The following is a 15,741-nucleotide window of genomic DNA, read 5'->3' as shown; positions in this document are numbered from 1 at the left end:
CGACAATCCCGGCTGTTGTATCCCAATTCCAAATAAATGGGCCTGATTTTTAATTGTTTTTTCTTCTTCCTTTTTTTGTAGAAGAAACAGGAAGCCGCCAAGTGACATGGACAAACTGGAGTACTCAAATGGAGAAGGTAACCAATCATACCGATTTAATTTTTTGCCAATTTATAAAGATAGATTATGTTATAATTATTTAGTTACTTTATCTACCAATGACTTTTTAATGTTTCATAGTGAGGTAAGATTTGTTAGGAAGTCTGAAATCTCTGATTCTCTTTTCATAAGGAAGAAAATGACTAAAAGTTTGTTTTTTCTCCCAGTTCGCCTGCCAGGTTTTGTGGCGCCGCGTGTGAAGACCTACATCGACCCTCACACCTACGAGGACCCGCAACACGCTGTGCTGGAGTTCGCCAAGGAACTGGAGCCGTCCTGTCTCACCATCGAACAGGTCATCGGGGGAGGTAAGACAGAACCTGTGGTGTTGGGTTACATTATGTAGCAAGTGGCAGCACAGAATTTTGAGGGGCTGGTCACAGAACATTACACTGATTTTTATGTTTACCTTTGCAGAAGGTATATTGTCTTTGCTCTTTTTCTTCAAACAAAGTCAATGACCTTACCAAGATGACTGTCACCATGGTAACTGTAGCAGACATCCTGTGGCTTTGGATTACATTATGTAGCAAGTTGCAGGACAGAGTTGGAGGGGCTGGTCACCATTTATTTGAATTTTTTTGAGTAAGAATAAACAGAGCAATACAGTACCGTTCGCGTTATAGTTACCCTAACGGCCGTTACTAACGCGTTTTTTTTCCGTTACTTTTCCGTTACTTTTCCGTAAGTTTTCCGTAACTTTTGCGTAAGTTTTCCGTTACTTTTCCGTTACTTTTCCGTTAGACTTCTGCATTCATATGCAGGCCGCGGTAACATCACAGAATAATGGGAGGAGTACTAATTTACCTCATGCGGGGCGGGAAATTACCGATACACACCGCTGGAACAGCGGAAGGAACGTTGATCTAGCCTGCATTTTACTATATTGTAACGTTTAAAACGTTTTACGATCACCGGCGCAATTCAATTTGATAGACATTTTCTTTTGTCACTGTTGCCCAGGCAAGCGTTTCTATAGTTTGTCAACTTTGTTTTGCTGTTTTCTCTGTTAACTTATTTTACCACCGAACAAGCAAACCTACAGTAGATGATCTGAAGTTATAAATGCCCCGGTCCGCCGTACATAATGGGCGGCGGGCGTGAGGTAACGTTAGGGATGTGCAAAAACATCGTGGAAAACTCCTATGACACTCGAAAAAAGGCAGCATATTTACACGTGCCCACCAACATTTTTATGGCTAATTATTGACCAGTTTTGGGGAGTTTTGTTATGTCCTTGGAGTTTTGTTTAGAGTGGGACGGAAGCCGTGCCGCCACTCCGACTCCATGCACTTCCGTGTTACATTACGTTGTATGTGACCAACAAAATTACGCCAAAGGCACCACAAATCCACATGTACATATATTTTTTTCCCGAAAATTCTTTGAGTACGCATTTCGTCACTAGGATGTTGCTAATTAGTCGTAAGAAATAAGGTAGAAACCAGCGTAAATGTGGCTCTCTCGAGATCATTTCGCGCGGGGAAGGGCGCCCCAGCATGCAACGGGCTTCGTTCTAGCCAATCACAGCGCAGGTCATCTAAGGTGAACCAATCAGAGCGTAGCTACTTGCATATTATAATGAGCATGCTGCACACAGGGAGGCAGCGGCCAGGGCGACCGGCCCTGAGTGCGCGGGAAATGTGTTTTGCAACTATATTTTTACGGAGATTTTCTGACGTTTGACGCTGACTTTGGCACGATATGATCGCACTACCATGTACACGCTACCGTAGGCGGCAAATGAGTGGTCATTTTTATATAATCGTCGAGAAATTTTGGCGTTATGCACCCGGAAGTGAGCCGATCTCAGTTTGCGTTCCCTCGATTTTTGACAGTTTCCCCCCTCAAAATAAGAAACAAAACTACCGCTATTAAATAGAACCATGTATTACAATTATCATTTCAACATGATAGATCTATTATATATTCCTTTATTAACTATGATATCATCATGGTTGTGGAAAGTCCTCAGCTGGCGAACCGAGTCCTTGCGCCGGGAGTGACGGTACATTTTACCGTGAGTATTAAAGCCGCTAGTACTAGTAAGCCGCGCTCCTTACAAAAATTATAATAATTTTTCTTTTGAGTCAAAAACCGCCGTGAATTTAAGGCATGAGTTAACGATTTATATTTCTTCTACGGCAGATATTTCTTGTTTCGTCACGTCCCATGACGTCCTGTGAGAGCGGTAGGCCGCCGCTGGTACAAAATGTACAAGACATCGTCTGCCCACTGCTACACTTTGTTGACATACATTGTATTACACAACGTAATTTTCCGCTAGAAATAACTATAGAATAGCATTAAAAGATAGCACAATTCGCTTCACACAGTCGACACATGGATAAACCACAAAGTTATTTTACGAATCACATGTCCACTTGCCTCTGGTGCTGTTATTTTTCAAGGGGCAACATCGCAACACATTAGCGGACGCCCCAGGAGGTGGCAAATTGCTATTGTCTTGTCGGCGCGCAAAACAAACATGAAATCCGACCCTATCACATTAACGCAAACGGTAACGCGTTAGAAATAATTTCTGACGATTTTCTAACCATTTTCTGACGAAAATCTAACCAAATACTGACGATTTTCTAACCATTTTCTGACGAAAAAATAACTCGTTAGTAACGGGGTACCCGGTTAACTATAACGCGAACGGTACTGTAGTTTGTTAGGCTAGACCATGTAAAGGTAAACATTATGCATTTAGTTTGCATCTGTTGCTTTCTAGTTCTCTTACAAGAATCGTAGAAGGCCTTATTTTGAAACTTCTTAACTGTCTTGTTCCTTCAGGTGAGTTTGGAGACGTGTGTAAGGGTCGGCTGAAGATGGGGAAGGGACAGTACCTGGACGTGGCGATCAAGACACTGAAGGCGGGATCCAACGACAAGATGAAGGGAGACTTCCTGACAGAGGCGTCGATCATGGGACAGTTCACCGACCCTAACGTCATCAAGCTGCAGGGGGTCATCACCAAGAGTGAGTTACTTCTTTTGTGTGTATTATAATTCACCACATGAATTATAACCCAAAGGTCCTTGGTTTGAACCTGTAATGTCACACATAGTCTGTTCCCCTTGGAAAAAATACTTAACACAACTTTCCTTGCTCCACCCAGTTATAAAATGTGTACCTGACTTTGGTTGGTGAGGTACCCTGCCTTTGACACAATGATCAACAACCCATTGCCCTTACAGCCTAAAAAAAAGGCTATGAGACTACCTTTACCTTACCTTTACAGATGTTGAAGGAGTGAGAAACACGTTTGATCACCATAAGTAGCTTGTTGCACTAGTAGCAAACTACCTTGGACTTAATGCCAGGCACGAGGCACACGTACAAACTGACGTCCATGAACAGAAATTGTCTGTTGAAAAGTGGCAACTCTTAATGCTGTATTTCCTGACGAATCGTCCCTGCCGACATTTCGCACGTCGCCGGGTTTCCGTGGCAACTGTTATTGATGGACCCTTGATGGCCTCTTAGCTCCATCAGCAGATTAAACCCCAGAAGAAAGGAGAGTGACTAATGAAAGGGAAAGTACCGTTAATGACGGTTTTAGCTGTTACGGCAATCCTGCGTTATAAGTCTTCTGAACGGACGGGCCATTTGCCGAGATTTCGGGCCGGAGGTCGTTCAGAGTTGAATGTCGCATCATCTTCCTGTAACCTGATACTCTTCTGCCATTAGGTCACCTCGTCATGTCATGTAGGAAAGATATTTTTTCGTAAAACCCATTTTTTGGGGGAAAAATTAATATGTTAAGAACTTTTTTAGCCTAGTGTGTCCTTCAGTTTGCTTGTTTGAATGTAAACCGATACTCTTCTGCCATTATAGGTTGCCTTTTCATATAAAAAAGAAAGATAATTTTTTGCTAAGATCCTTTTTTCATGAAAAAATCAAAATGTTGAGAACTTTTTTCAGCCTAGTGTGTCCTTGGGTAGCCTGTTACGCTTTAATGTGACCTGATACTTTTCTGAATGTAACCCGATCCTTTTCTGCCATCAGGTCGTCCAGTGATGATAGTGACAGAGTACATGGAGAACGGATCGCTGGATACCTTCCTAAGGGTAGGTACTCTTAACTCTCAGTCTGCTAAGGTACCCGGTTAGCACCGAATCGGTATTGGTTATGGAGTTGGGCAGCAGGGAGAAGGTTAACACTACTACTGCCTCATTGGAAGGGTTGGTAATACATATAGCGGACATATTTTGTTGTAAATCCACTCCAGTGTCTTTTCTTGATTTTTCAACAGTACAAGGTTTTTAAACAAGAGGACAATCTGAAAACAGAAGTCTAGAAGAAAAACTTGAATCCACTCCCTCATTTACCGACTGCCCCCAAAGCTTTTCATGTTGAGCTAGTGCAGTGTTATTGCAAATAAAAAATCCGAGAACAGGAAAATTGAATTGGCCCGGCCCGACGTCAGGAGACCGGACCTGCCTTCTGTATTGACTCTCGCAGATTGACAGACACGAAACTCAAACGACCGTCCAATCACTCGGGGCCCCATAAATGAAGCAATCAGAGCTGGCTTATAAAAACGTCATGTCCAATGTACCGGCAGTCTTGTACCATCAGATACACATCACAATCAGCCCATGGGGAACTGGACCTACAAATTGCAGATTGAAGAAAAAAGTTTAGAGAATCTGCCTGCGTATTGATGGCAGTTTTAAAGCCAGTAACGGGACAAAAACAGGAAGTCTGTGTGGGTGAAATGGCTGTAGCGATGGCGCCCAATCTTGTTCGGACGTCTGTCCGGCCGGACTGTGTGGCGTTGTAACTTTACCGCCGGTTTCCGCTGTCTCGTGATCAGATCTGATTGAAGGGATTGATATGAGATGTAGGAATAATCACACTTGAAGATGTTGGCTCCCCCAGTGGTGCTGAACTTTTCAGACGAAAAACTTCTCAGTCATTACATACAGTAATACAGAATGTCAATCAAGCAACTAGACAAGTTTCCTGAAGACTCAAATGTATCAGATACTAGTAGCATCCGTTGTCTTTCATAGAAGTCTATAGCTTGGTGCTCACAGCTTGAAAACTACCTACTAGCAGTCATTATGTACAAAATAGACCATTGGCAAGCAACTGGACAAGTTTTCTAAATAGTTAGATGTTTGCAGGTAGCATCTTTTGTATTTTACAGAAGACTGGGCCTTGTGCACAGAGCTTTGGGGAGTGGATAAAGTCAGATTTAAGTTTTCTCCTAAAGTTTGGAAAAATGTACTTGTAATTGTAAATGATTTTGTTTCGGCCTAAAGTCGTTGCAAAGTTTGTCACATTTGATTGTTGGTGTGTGGCAGAGTTTGCACGGCCGGAAGCCAGGCCATCCTGCATGTAATCCAGCAGATGAAATGGATTTGTCGGCAAATTTACAGCGTCGTAAAACGCTAAGGATGATTTCATTCCATACAAATCGCGTTAAGTCTGGATGTTCCTTCGCTTCCTCCGCTTATCTCGACGTTGTAAAGCGGAATTTCAGCATAATTGGGATTACGGCGTTTTGGTCGATCGGCAATCATCGCCTGAGCTCGCCCGCTTCTCCGGTGTTAATCCGAGGGAAGTGGTTTTGGACCGAGGACCTAACAAAATCAGCACGGATGTGTTCACTGTTAGCGGCACACAGACAGATGGAAATGGAATCAATAATAAGCCTTTTTGCAGAAGAAATTCGGTCTCCTCTGAGGCCCGATTCACCCCCATGTAAAAAGCGTGGCGACCAGGGAGGGCAATCAAATTACTCAGTAATGTAGTTTGGCAAGGCTGTGTGCATGTATGTTAGAGTGCATGTTCCAGAGTAACTGTGCACAGAGTCTAGACTCTAGACTGTCATATACAAACTAACTTCCCAAGGATGTCCAGTATTTTTAGAAAGTTTTGCCACCTTGTTCCATACCCTATTAGGCATCTTATCGGTCGACAAACAGTTACTTATCATTTCTTGGAATTCCATTTTTTTCCTTCATTGTTAGAGATAAGATATTGTCTATAGAAGCTCACCATTTATTATATTTGTTTATTCAGCACGCAAAATCATATTGTAGGAGACAGGAAGTCTATATATTCATGATATTGGTCAAAAAAAAAACATTACAGTGTTACTGTGTAATACTGTGTAATACTGTTGGCAGTTTTTTCAGTTCAAAGTAACTTTGTTAGTTGTCGACTTTCGTTTCCCACAAAAGTTTAAGTCTCTGATAAGAGCCAACCGTTGTTGAGACAAAGCACATTATCCTTTCTTCCAAGAAACCGAGTCTTAAAGTAACCAAGGGACGCTCCCCAAGACGTCCCGGCTGACCGTCTGAAGGCGTGTGAGTGATGAGTTGTCTTAAGAAAGGCACTCAGACGCCTTGATGTGAACAATCAGGGCAAGACTCGTGAGACGGGTGGAGAAACTGTTCCCTACTTAAGTGCAGGAATAGATAAGTGCAGGGATATGCCTGGATCAGTGGACAGTGCCGTAATGAGGGGATTACGCTGAGTACCATGTCCCAACGTGAACTTCAGGTCATGGCTGACAGGGATAGTCTTACAGAACACTGCTTCTAAGGGGGGAGGGGGGCCACCTTGTTAGGTCAATGACATCAATGCTGTTTCAGTCTTTCTAAAAACTTTCAAATGGATTTTGTGCTTAGGATTTTGTACTTGTGCTTACACATGAGTACCATGTCCCAACGTGAACGTCAGGTCATGGCTGACAGGGATAGTCTTACGGAATACTATATCTAAGGAGGGCGACCTTGTTAGGTCAATGACATCTATATTGATTCAGTCTTTCTAAAAACTTTCCAGTGGATTTTGTGCTTAAGATTTTGTACTTACACTGAGTACCATGTCCCAATGCAAACTTCAGGTCATGGCTGACAGGGATAGTCTTACAGAACACTGTGTTCTAAGGGGGAGGGGGGTGACCTTGTCAGGTCATTGACATCAATAGTGATTCAGTCTTTCTAAAACTTTCAAATGGATTTTGTGCTTAGGAGTTGTTGTTATGAAGTAGGCATGCTTTATCTTTTAAAATAGGACCTGTGGCAGTATATAACTGAAACAGGCATATAACTGATGGAATGAAGTTGTTCTGCCTTGAAAATTAATCTAAAATTAGATAATACAGCTAGTAAACTCTGTAAGATTGGCCTAATTTCTAATGGTAAAGATATCAAACACTTGAACAAGACAGGTGATCTTTGTAAATAAAAGAAGTACTCTGTATTCCATCTGAAAACTTATAGAAAAGGACCTTTTAACTCAGCTCTTCCTTCACACTGAAATATGTATTTTGATCATATGATAAGACCAGTGAAAAGATTAAAGAAATATATATTACAAGGACAGTCACCTTAGATGGAAAACTCCTTCCGTTGAGAGCTGATCCAACTGAAGTTCTGATGCGTTACTTCATGTATAGAGTCAGAAGGGACAAAGGTTCGAGGGATCAGACATTTTTCCCCAGCATTGCAGCTCCGATGATTGGTATTGGGTTTTGTCGTGTCGCGTACGAAAGCGGAACGACACAAGGGACGCGCTAATGAGCGAGAAAAGGATCAATACGGTAGGGCGGGGTTACGCGAGGTCACTTTGCGAGGATGGCTGGATACTTACAGCTTAGTCGTACGTTTATCTGTTAGACATACTTGTCAAATTGTCAGCAGCAAGGTTTCTTAGAAACCACCCTACTAGAGAGACGCAGTCTAAAAGGGATGTCAGACTGTTGGGATGGGATTTAGAGTGTCTTGTGTTCACGCATAGAGATCCAGTAATGGAGTGTTGTTGTGTGGATATGATTTATTGCCTGTGTTTGTATGTATTGGAACCTAGACCAGACATGTCACTTTGATAAATGACAAGTTGTACCAATCCAAATGGGATGCTTAAGTTAGGTTTAGACTATGCCACTAGTGTCTGTAGTGTTGATTTTTGTTTGATTCTTAAATGTTTCGTGCATTTTGGTTACTGTAAGTCTTCAAATATTTGCAATGATTTTTATGTTTACAGCCTTGAATTGGTTCAACCTTATTGGGACCTGTTTGCCACTCCAAACTTACCATGTGTTTGTTTGTTTGTTGTTGCTATAGAAACACGATGGAAGATTCCAAGTGCCCCAGCTGGTGGGGATGATCAGGGGTGTGGCTTCAGGCATGAGGTACCTGGCAGAGATGAACTACGTACACAGGGTAAGTGGAACGGTCCATTGTCTTAACCCCAAATCACGGTATTAAAGATATGATTTTGGGTGATATCACCTGTCCTTAGTGCTGAAACACTTTCCTATGTACACAGGGTAAGTGGAACGGTCCATTGTCTTAACCCCAAATCACGGTATTAAAGATATGATTTTGGGTAATATCACCTGTTCTTAGTGCTGAAACACTTTCCTATGTACACAGGGTAACTGGAACACTCCAGTATCTTAACCACAAGCAAGCAAAGTTACTTAAATACGATTTTAAAAAACAATAACATTTTTGGTGATACTACCTGTCCTTAGTGCTGAAATGCCATCCAAAGTTTTATGTTTACCTACAATTTGAGCTTCAAATGAACAAGCAAAGGTCCAAACAAACATACTTTGATCTAAGTACCTCCAAAATCTGATTTAAAAAAAATGTTACCTGTCCTTAGTGCTGAAATGCTATCCAAAGGTTTACCTTTATTTAGGTACCTTAAATAGACAGCAAATGACATGCAATAAAATCTTTCTCGTTCTCTCAACTATTTTGTTGCATGTAAGGTTTTTTTGCCTTGACAGAATGTCAATATTTGTGGAGGCTGAAGCCATTTTCTTAGTTCATTCTTGGTCCCACACTACCCAAATCCCAGGAACAACCTCTGTAACTGGCAGCTCTGTTGCACCTTCCTGCACCTACATGGTGCAATAATAAAGGCTTATCGATTGTCCTCGGCAGGAAGTTCTAAACATTTAATCCTCTTGGAACCAACCCAGAACTAAACTTTCCTCACAGAGTGATGGACATTTTCCCACCCTCAGTGCATTGGTTAACTGTAGTGTTGTGTTTGGTCTAGTGGCACATGGCTGTACTCCTCCCAATATCACAAATGTACAGAAAAAATCTCTTGTCTTCTACTGTCTCAGAAAAAGAAGTCTAACCCAATAAGTAAAAAATTTTATTAGCATAATATTCTATTAGTAAATTAGTAAATGTTATATAATGTATAATTATAATCCTTTGTCATCCCTTGTTATATGTACTTGCAATTAGCCCTCAGGCAAGAACTTACAATAAAAATGTTATGACCATTGCAAGATCAGCAGTTGAGAGTTTTTCTCCATTTCTGTTGTCCTTGTAGGACCTGGCTGCGCGTAACGTGCTGGTGAACAGCAGCCTGGTGTGTAAGGTGTCGGACTTTGGGCTGTCCAGGGTGCTGGAAGACGACCCAGACGCAGCTTACACTACCAGGGTAAGACATGGCACTTCTCTCACTCTTCTATGTTATCTTCGTAGAAGGTTCCAGTATGTTTTGTAGAGGGAAAACATTCTGGAAGGATACTAGTACTTTTTCTCTGTTTCTTCCTCTCCAAACAATTACCAGGAACAGATGGTTGTTACTATGGTAAGTGGTGCTGTAGCAGACACCCTGTGGTATTGGGTTAGATTATGTAGCAAGTGGCAGGACAGAGTTTGAGGGCTGGTCACCAATCCATACATAAGAAATTTTTTTGAAAGTAAACATTATGCATTTGCTTTAATTTTCATGTTACCAGGGTACATGTTAAGTTTGAAGACAGTAGGCCACAGAAAACTAGTCTTGTGAATAATGTTTTTGTAAAACATAAATTTCAAATTAGCTGAAAGTAGTAAAATAATTTATTTTCTACCCGTCCTTACAGGGAGGAAAGATCCCCGTGAGGTGGACAGCTCCGGAGGCGATCGCATACAGGAAGTTCACATCAGCCAGCGACGTGTGGAGCTATGGGGTCTTGGTGTGGGAAGTGATGTCATACGGGGAGCGGCCATATTGGAACTGGTCCAACCAAGACGTAGGTTTTTATCTAAAAATTTGTAAAAACAAAACTACATTTGTCATTTGCTTTGTTTATTTCTGATTAATGCACACATTTCTCCTCAAACTGATTGACTTTATTTACCTTATTCTGTAGGTGATCAAATCTGTGGAAGCTGGGTACAGGCTACCGCCGCCTATGGTAAGAAAAACTTCATTTCGGTAAATATTTCATAACATTCATGGCAAAGAATACAAGAATTGTCTAGAACAACAAGAAAACTCCCAGGCAAAAGTCAGAAAAATAGTTGAGAAACTTCCGGAAATTTTGAAAAGAAAAGCCTAATCACAAAGGAAAACAAAGGATGATTTTTAAGGGGAGTTTTTAACCCTTTTTAAAACTTGTTTTAACAAGGGTTGTCCGAAAGCAATCTACCGGCTGTCCCCTAATCCTAACCCATTCAAGCCTAGAACTAGACAAGGACAGTTCTAGATACAATAATTTTTAACCCCTCTTTTTCCGTTTCCCCAGGATTGCCCTAAAGCGATCTACCAGCTGATGTCTGACTGCTGGCAGAAGGAGCGGAACGCTCGGCCGAAGTTCACGGCTATCGTAGCGAGTCTGGACAAGCTGATCCGCAACCCCATGGTGCTGAGGGTGCTGGCCCAGCCAAGGTACTTGCCTGAGTATGTTGCGCTTTTTTATTTGCTTGTAGACGTAGCTGTGACAACAATCTACCGGGTCCTTCCTCGGGCGGACTTTGGTGAGTTAAACTGTTCGCATGCCAAGACTGACTTTTAAGTTTGCAATTAACCATGCAAAAAAGCGAAGCTTAATGTCTTCAGGCTTGCGTTGCATAAAGTCAAGTCGGCATGCCAATGGTTTAACAGCTTAATGGGGAAAAACGGACAAATTTTTGATTGCGGTAAGGTGTGGGAATGGCAAAAGCAGCTTGCATGGCAGCATTGTATGGTGTTGATAGCTGAGCCTGGTGTTAAAGGGTTCTGGTGCATTGACTCTAATGTAATTGTGTTGTCTAATATGTATGCCCAGTGGCATTGTATAATTACTGCGTAACAGTAGATTCTTCTTAAACATAGTAGTTTTGTATGTACAGATTAGGGCAAAATGGAATAGTCAATCTGTAATGTAGTTGCTTTGAATTCAAAAGTGAAACTGACAGGGAATGGTTCATGCAGTTCTGAACAAATCTGGCAGGTAGCACTGCTGCACAGTGTACCCTCAAATGGGTCCCAAACTGGTCTTAAACCCCATCGATTTTATAGAATGATTACAATAAGATAATTGTACAAATTGAACAATGTTCAGTCATTGAAATATTATAGGTGTGACCAAAAAAATTAGTACATTTTCTCATGGACAAGTGGTTAATGTTTGTTTGTTTGTTTGTTTGTTTGTTTAGGCCGATGCACCACCAGTCGACGTCGTCAGACCTGTACAGCTCCGTGCCTGAGTGGTTGGACAGCCTGTCGCTCGGCAGGTACACAGAAAACTTCCTGAAGGCCGGCTTCACCAACCTGGACTGTGTCGCCAAGATCACACTCAGGGAGCTGCAGAGTGAGTTTTCTAACTTTCACTTTATTTTCAACATATAACTTTGACTTAAGAGCTCCAAGATCTTCTGATGCATGAAACAGTCACAGAGCGCTCCATCAAGTTTAAGCAATGGATAGTTTCTCTTCATCTTTCCAGTTCAGATTTACTGTTTGTTTCAACATACATGTATAAAGAGACAATTAGTGAAATTGTGTCTCCTTGTCTGAAAAATTCCCAAGTTGGGCTTTGACTTTGTCATTATCTAATACATTTCTGAGACAATTACTTCTCTGACGTCAATAAAAATACTAACTACACTAATTTAGAATAGTTGGTTTTCCTTTAATTGCTTGATCTTCAAAGTTGATGTATTGTATGATGTATGTGTTAACTATACCGTGAGTTAATGTACCATGTTTGTGTTTCCCCAGGCATTGGCGTGACGATGATCGGGCACCAGAAGAAGATCATGAACAGCGTGCAGCTACTGCGAGCCCAGGCCAGCCCGTCGGCTGCCAGCCTGCGCACCCCCTCCCCCATCCCTAACGGCCAGCCCCTCCCCCACATCCACTCCCCAGGGGTGGGGGGCAGCCTGCACGGCACCCCCAACCTACACCCCCACCCCCACCACAACGCCAGACACATGGCTCACGCATTGCCCGTATAGACCAGTTCACGTTCCCAGGATCCTTTGCCCATTGTTTGACACAGTGGCAGGGTCGAAGGTCAGGGGTCAAGGTCACCCCTCGACCTTAAAAAGTGCCGTTCACGCACAAAGAATCTTGGGACCATGAAGTGGCCTAGCGGGCCTCGTGACGCAAAGCATGATGGGAAGGTGGTGGCGGGACTCCGCTGCTCCCGGGATGCAGTGCATCGTGGGAAGGCTGAGGCATGCTGGGTAACCGATGATGCAACGATGCTGCTACTTAAAATGTTGCAATTTCGGACGGGGGAACGCTGGAAAGATACAAAATTTAACGTACTATTGAAGGGGAAAGAAGAAAAATGCAGTTAAAGTGCAAGAGAAGGGCACCATGACAGCAAGAAATGAGGAATACAACTATGTATGACTAACTGATGCAAACATTTGACTCTTGAGTTTGTGTATCTGTGTGTGCGTGGAAAGATTCTCTTTCTCACCACACACAACTCAGATGTAGGACGTGTTAAATTCTCCGTGGATTTGAGGAAGGTAGTTTTGTGACTAGAGCTGTCGGCAACAGCTCCGAGTAGAGAAAGAGACATTTTGTACATTCACTATACAGCCTTGATAAGTATTCACTGCACATACTCTGCACTGTGTCTCACGATTGGTTGATTTTGAAATACAGTTAAGTGTTGTAGCCAATCACGTGTGCCGTCACAAGTATACAGCAGTTCGGTTTAGTTTGTTTAGGAATTCTGGTGAATTTGTGCTGTTGTTGTGTTTTTTAGTCGTTTGTTTTAAGATAAGCTGCTTAATTAAAGATTATAATTGCACATGTCAATCAATTATTACTATGGTAACTAGATTATGTCCCTAATATGTAAATATGTTCATCAGAGTTGCATTTATGTGAGAAAGATGAAATTTGAAGGGCTGCCTGCCGAAAATTTAACACATCGGCAGTTGTACGGAAAACCATGACAACATCTGGCGCTGCAATTTCCTAACAACATTTTTGTTAATTATTTTGCTCTAATTGGCATTAATTATAGAAACATCACAAAAATGGTTTATTACTGACCACCTTATTAGGAAACAGCATCCTAATTAGCCTGTTTCCATGGTGACTAATTAAAATTATATCAAAATGAAGTACTAGTCAGGAGTGCCACAATGTACTGTATTCTCTGTAAATGCAAAGAACGTTTATGAAATCTGTAGATAGTAAGGAGAGAAATATGTTGTTAACACACATACAGTCCACTGAATATATTTTCCAACAGCAGAATTTTTGAGTTCATATTCAGTGTAATGAACAGAGATAGACAGTTTAAATGATGTAAATTGAAAAAAAGGTGCTTAACTAAAAACTACTTATGCACTTGAGGAAATATTTCTGGAGATTATATGGCTGTGTAAAATGAAGCTAATCCAAGTGTTTTATCAGTGGCAAGTTTGCTCTCAATATTTCTTTCCGAAAAAGTAAAGATTTCTATTCCGTTTTGATGCTAGGTGATAGCCTTATTATTTATTGTGAAGTCTTGTCTACTGTATATATTGTTTTTGCGCACTATTTATTTTGGTCACTACTTTGGTTTAATGATTTGACACGCATAATTTTCCCTGTAGGGCATTAAAAAATGTGCCCGTAGCTTCGCTTGTATGTCAGTAACGTATTTAGGCCACACCAATTTAATTTGTTGGTTCTCAGATATTTTCAGAAAAAAATAAAAGCAGGTCTAGGCATCCTATTATAGCCCCAAATGCTACAATAGGAGCCATGAAGTCTACACAAAAGGCTGGATAATATTTAAACAATGAATTTTGAACTTACTGCATTGACAGATAGAAAAACTGTAACAACTAGGAGGAAAATGACTTTTCTCACTTGTTGTTTCTTTGCCAATCAGAAAACCAAGAGGCGAATCCGAGAACCAACAAATTAAATTGGTGTGGCCTAAGTAACGTATTTAGCCAAGTATTGTGGAACTTAAACTTCTCGCTGTGTACTTTTCAAACTTAAGCCTTGTGGCCAAAGAATCGTCGATATATTTTTGATGGAACATCAATGTAAATGTAATGATTAAAAAAAAAGATGTAATTTATAAAAGAGCGTGCATGTTTTGCTGACTTCTCGTGAGGAATCATGATTCCTCTGTTCTGTACAGAATTGTACACTTATAAATGGAGAATAAAGTTTTCTATCCGAACTGTGGCTTTGTCAATTCGTGTGTAACTTTTGGGTACTTCTTGATTTTGGGGTGGCTGACTTTTGTGCTTCTAGGACAGTTGGGGTGGGGGTGGGGGGGGTATGGAGGGTGGTAGGTGATTTGGACAGTTTAAGGGGATATGGGGGTTGGGAGGGGATATGGAGGGTAGGAGGGGATTTGGACAGTTGATGGGACGTGCAAGCTTGAAGGTGCTGGGTGGAAGTGCGTAGTAGTATGTGGAGGAATTCAGGGAGTGGTGCAATACCAATCATATCATACACAGTACCAATACACTCAAAGGCCCTTTTCCAACTTGGATAGAATTGTCCAGATTGAAACACTGAACAATTCTATCCAAGTGGGAAAAGGGCCCAAAAGCCCAAAACACTTTGAATCCCAGAAGTCTGAAATCACACACTCAGTAAATAACACAAAGAAACAGGCAGAGATCATGGAAAAGTATTCTTTATTCAATAAGTTAGATATAGGCAAGAAGAGAGGACGAAAGAGAACACAGCTACTGAATTTCATTCTGGCATTTAAATGCTACTGCCACAAAAAATCTGACAAAAAATATCCTAAGAATAATATGTACAAACAAATTCTTAATTACCTCTGTACACACATAACATGCTCATATTATGTACATTAGGTTTTTACCCTCACTTATATCAATACAAACCTTACATCCGTTAACATTAGATATTTCATAACTTCTCAAGTTTCTAGACTACCACATCTTTCTGTATATTAATTAACACACACAATTATTACGTGAAGTTGGCTTCGTCACAGCTGCATATATGTACAAGCACGGCATTGCAGAGATTCTGACAACATCAGATGTAAAAGAATTGCAGATTACAAACACCATATTCACCCACTAACTTGTGAGAAGGCCACACCATATTTTCTCGGTTTTGGAACATCTTAACAGAAAATATAATACATAGCTACATCAAAACAGAGGGCTGGGAGGAAAACTTTCTACTTTGGTACACCCAATTTCAAGGAGTGAATACACTCATGTTTTGTTTTCATGATTAAGTAATCTTAAAATTGTCTTCTGAATCTGAAAAACAATAAATTGGTGTGGCCACACATTTTCTTCACAATACTCATAATTAAGTTTCTACAAGAAACTTACAAATATATTCACAAAGTCTGTATGTCAACAGACAACCTGTACT

At 41.1% G+C, this 15,741-nt stretch overlaps 1 protein-coding gene across 1 annotated transcript in view; it reads left to right on the top strand.

Annotated features, from left to right (window-relative positions):
* Positions 1-14,128, top strand: part of LOC109462122 (ephrin type-A receptor 8-like) — a 40,780-nt gene extending 26,652 nt beyond the window's left edge. Inside the window, exons 5-15 of the mRNA XM_019758620.1 lie at positions 82-137; positions 327-467; positions 2,959-3,144; positions 4,174-4,235; positions 8,250-8,348; positions 9,484-9,594; positions 10,025-10,174; positions 10,295-10,339; positions 10,670-10,812; positions 11,562-11,716; positions 12,127-14,128. Of these exons, the coding sequence (XP_019614179.1) occupies positions 82-137; positions 327-467; positions 2,959-3,144; positions 4,174-4,235; positions 8,250-8,348; positions 9,484-9,594; positions 10,025-10,174; positions 10,295-10,339; positions 10,670-10,812; positions 11,562-11,716; positions 12,127-12,362 (1,384 nt within the window). The 3' untranslated portion in view covers positions 12,363-14,128. The remainder of the gene's footprint in view (positions 1-81; positions 138-326; positions 468-2,958; positions 3,145-4,173; positions 4,236-8,249; positions 8,349-9,483; positions 9,595-10,024; positions 10,175-10,294; positions 10,340-10,669; positions 10,813-11,561; positions 11,717-12,126) is intronic.
* Positions 14,129-15,741: the final 1,613 nt, after the last annotated feature.

This window comes from Branchiostoma belcheri, unplaced genomic scaffold (assembly GCF_001625305.1).
Source record: "Branchiostoma belcheri isolate BF01 breed outbred unplaced genomic scaffold, Haploidv18h27 scaffold99, whole genome shotgun sequence".
Lineage (NCBI taxonomy): Eukaryota > Metazoa > Chordata > Leptocardii > Amphioxiformes > Branchiostomatidae > Branchiostoma > Branchiostoma belcheri.
This window is presented reverse-complemented; position numbering and strand designations above follow the sequence as displayed.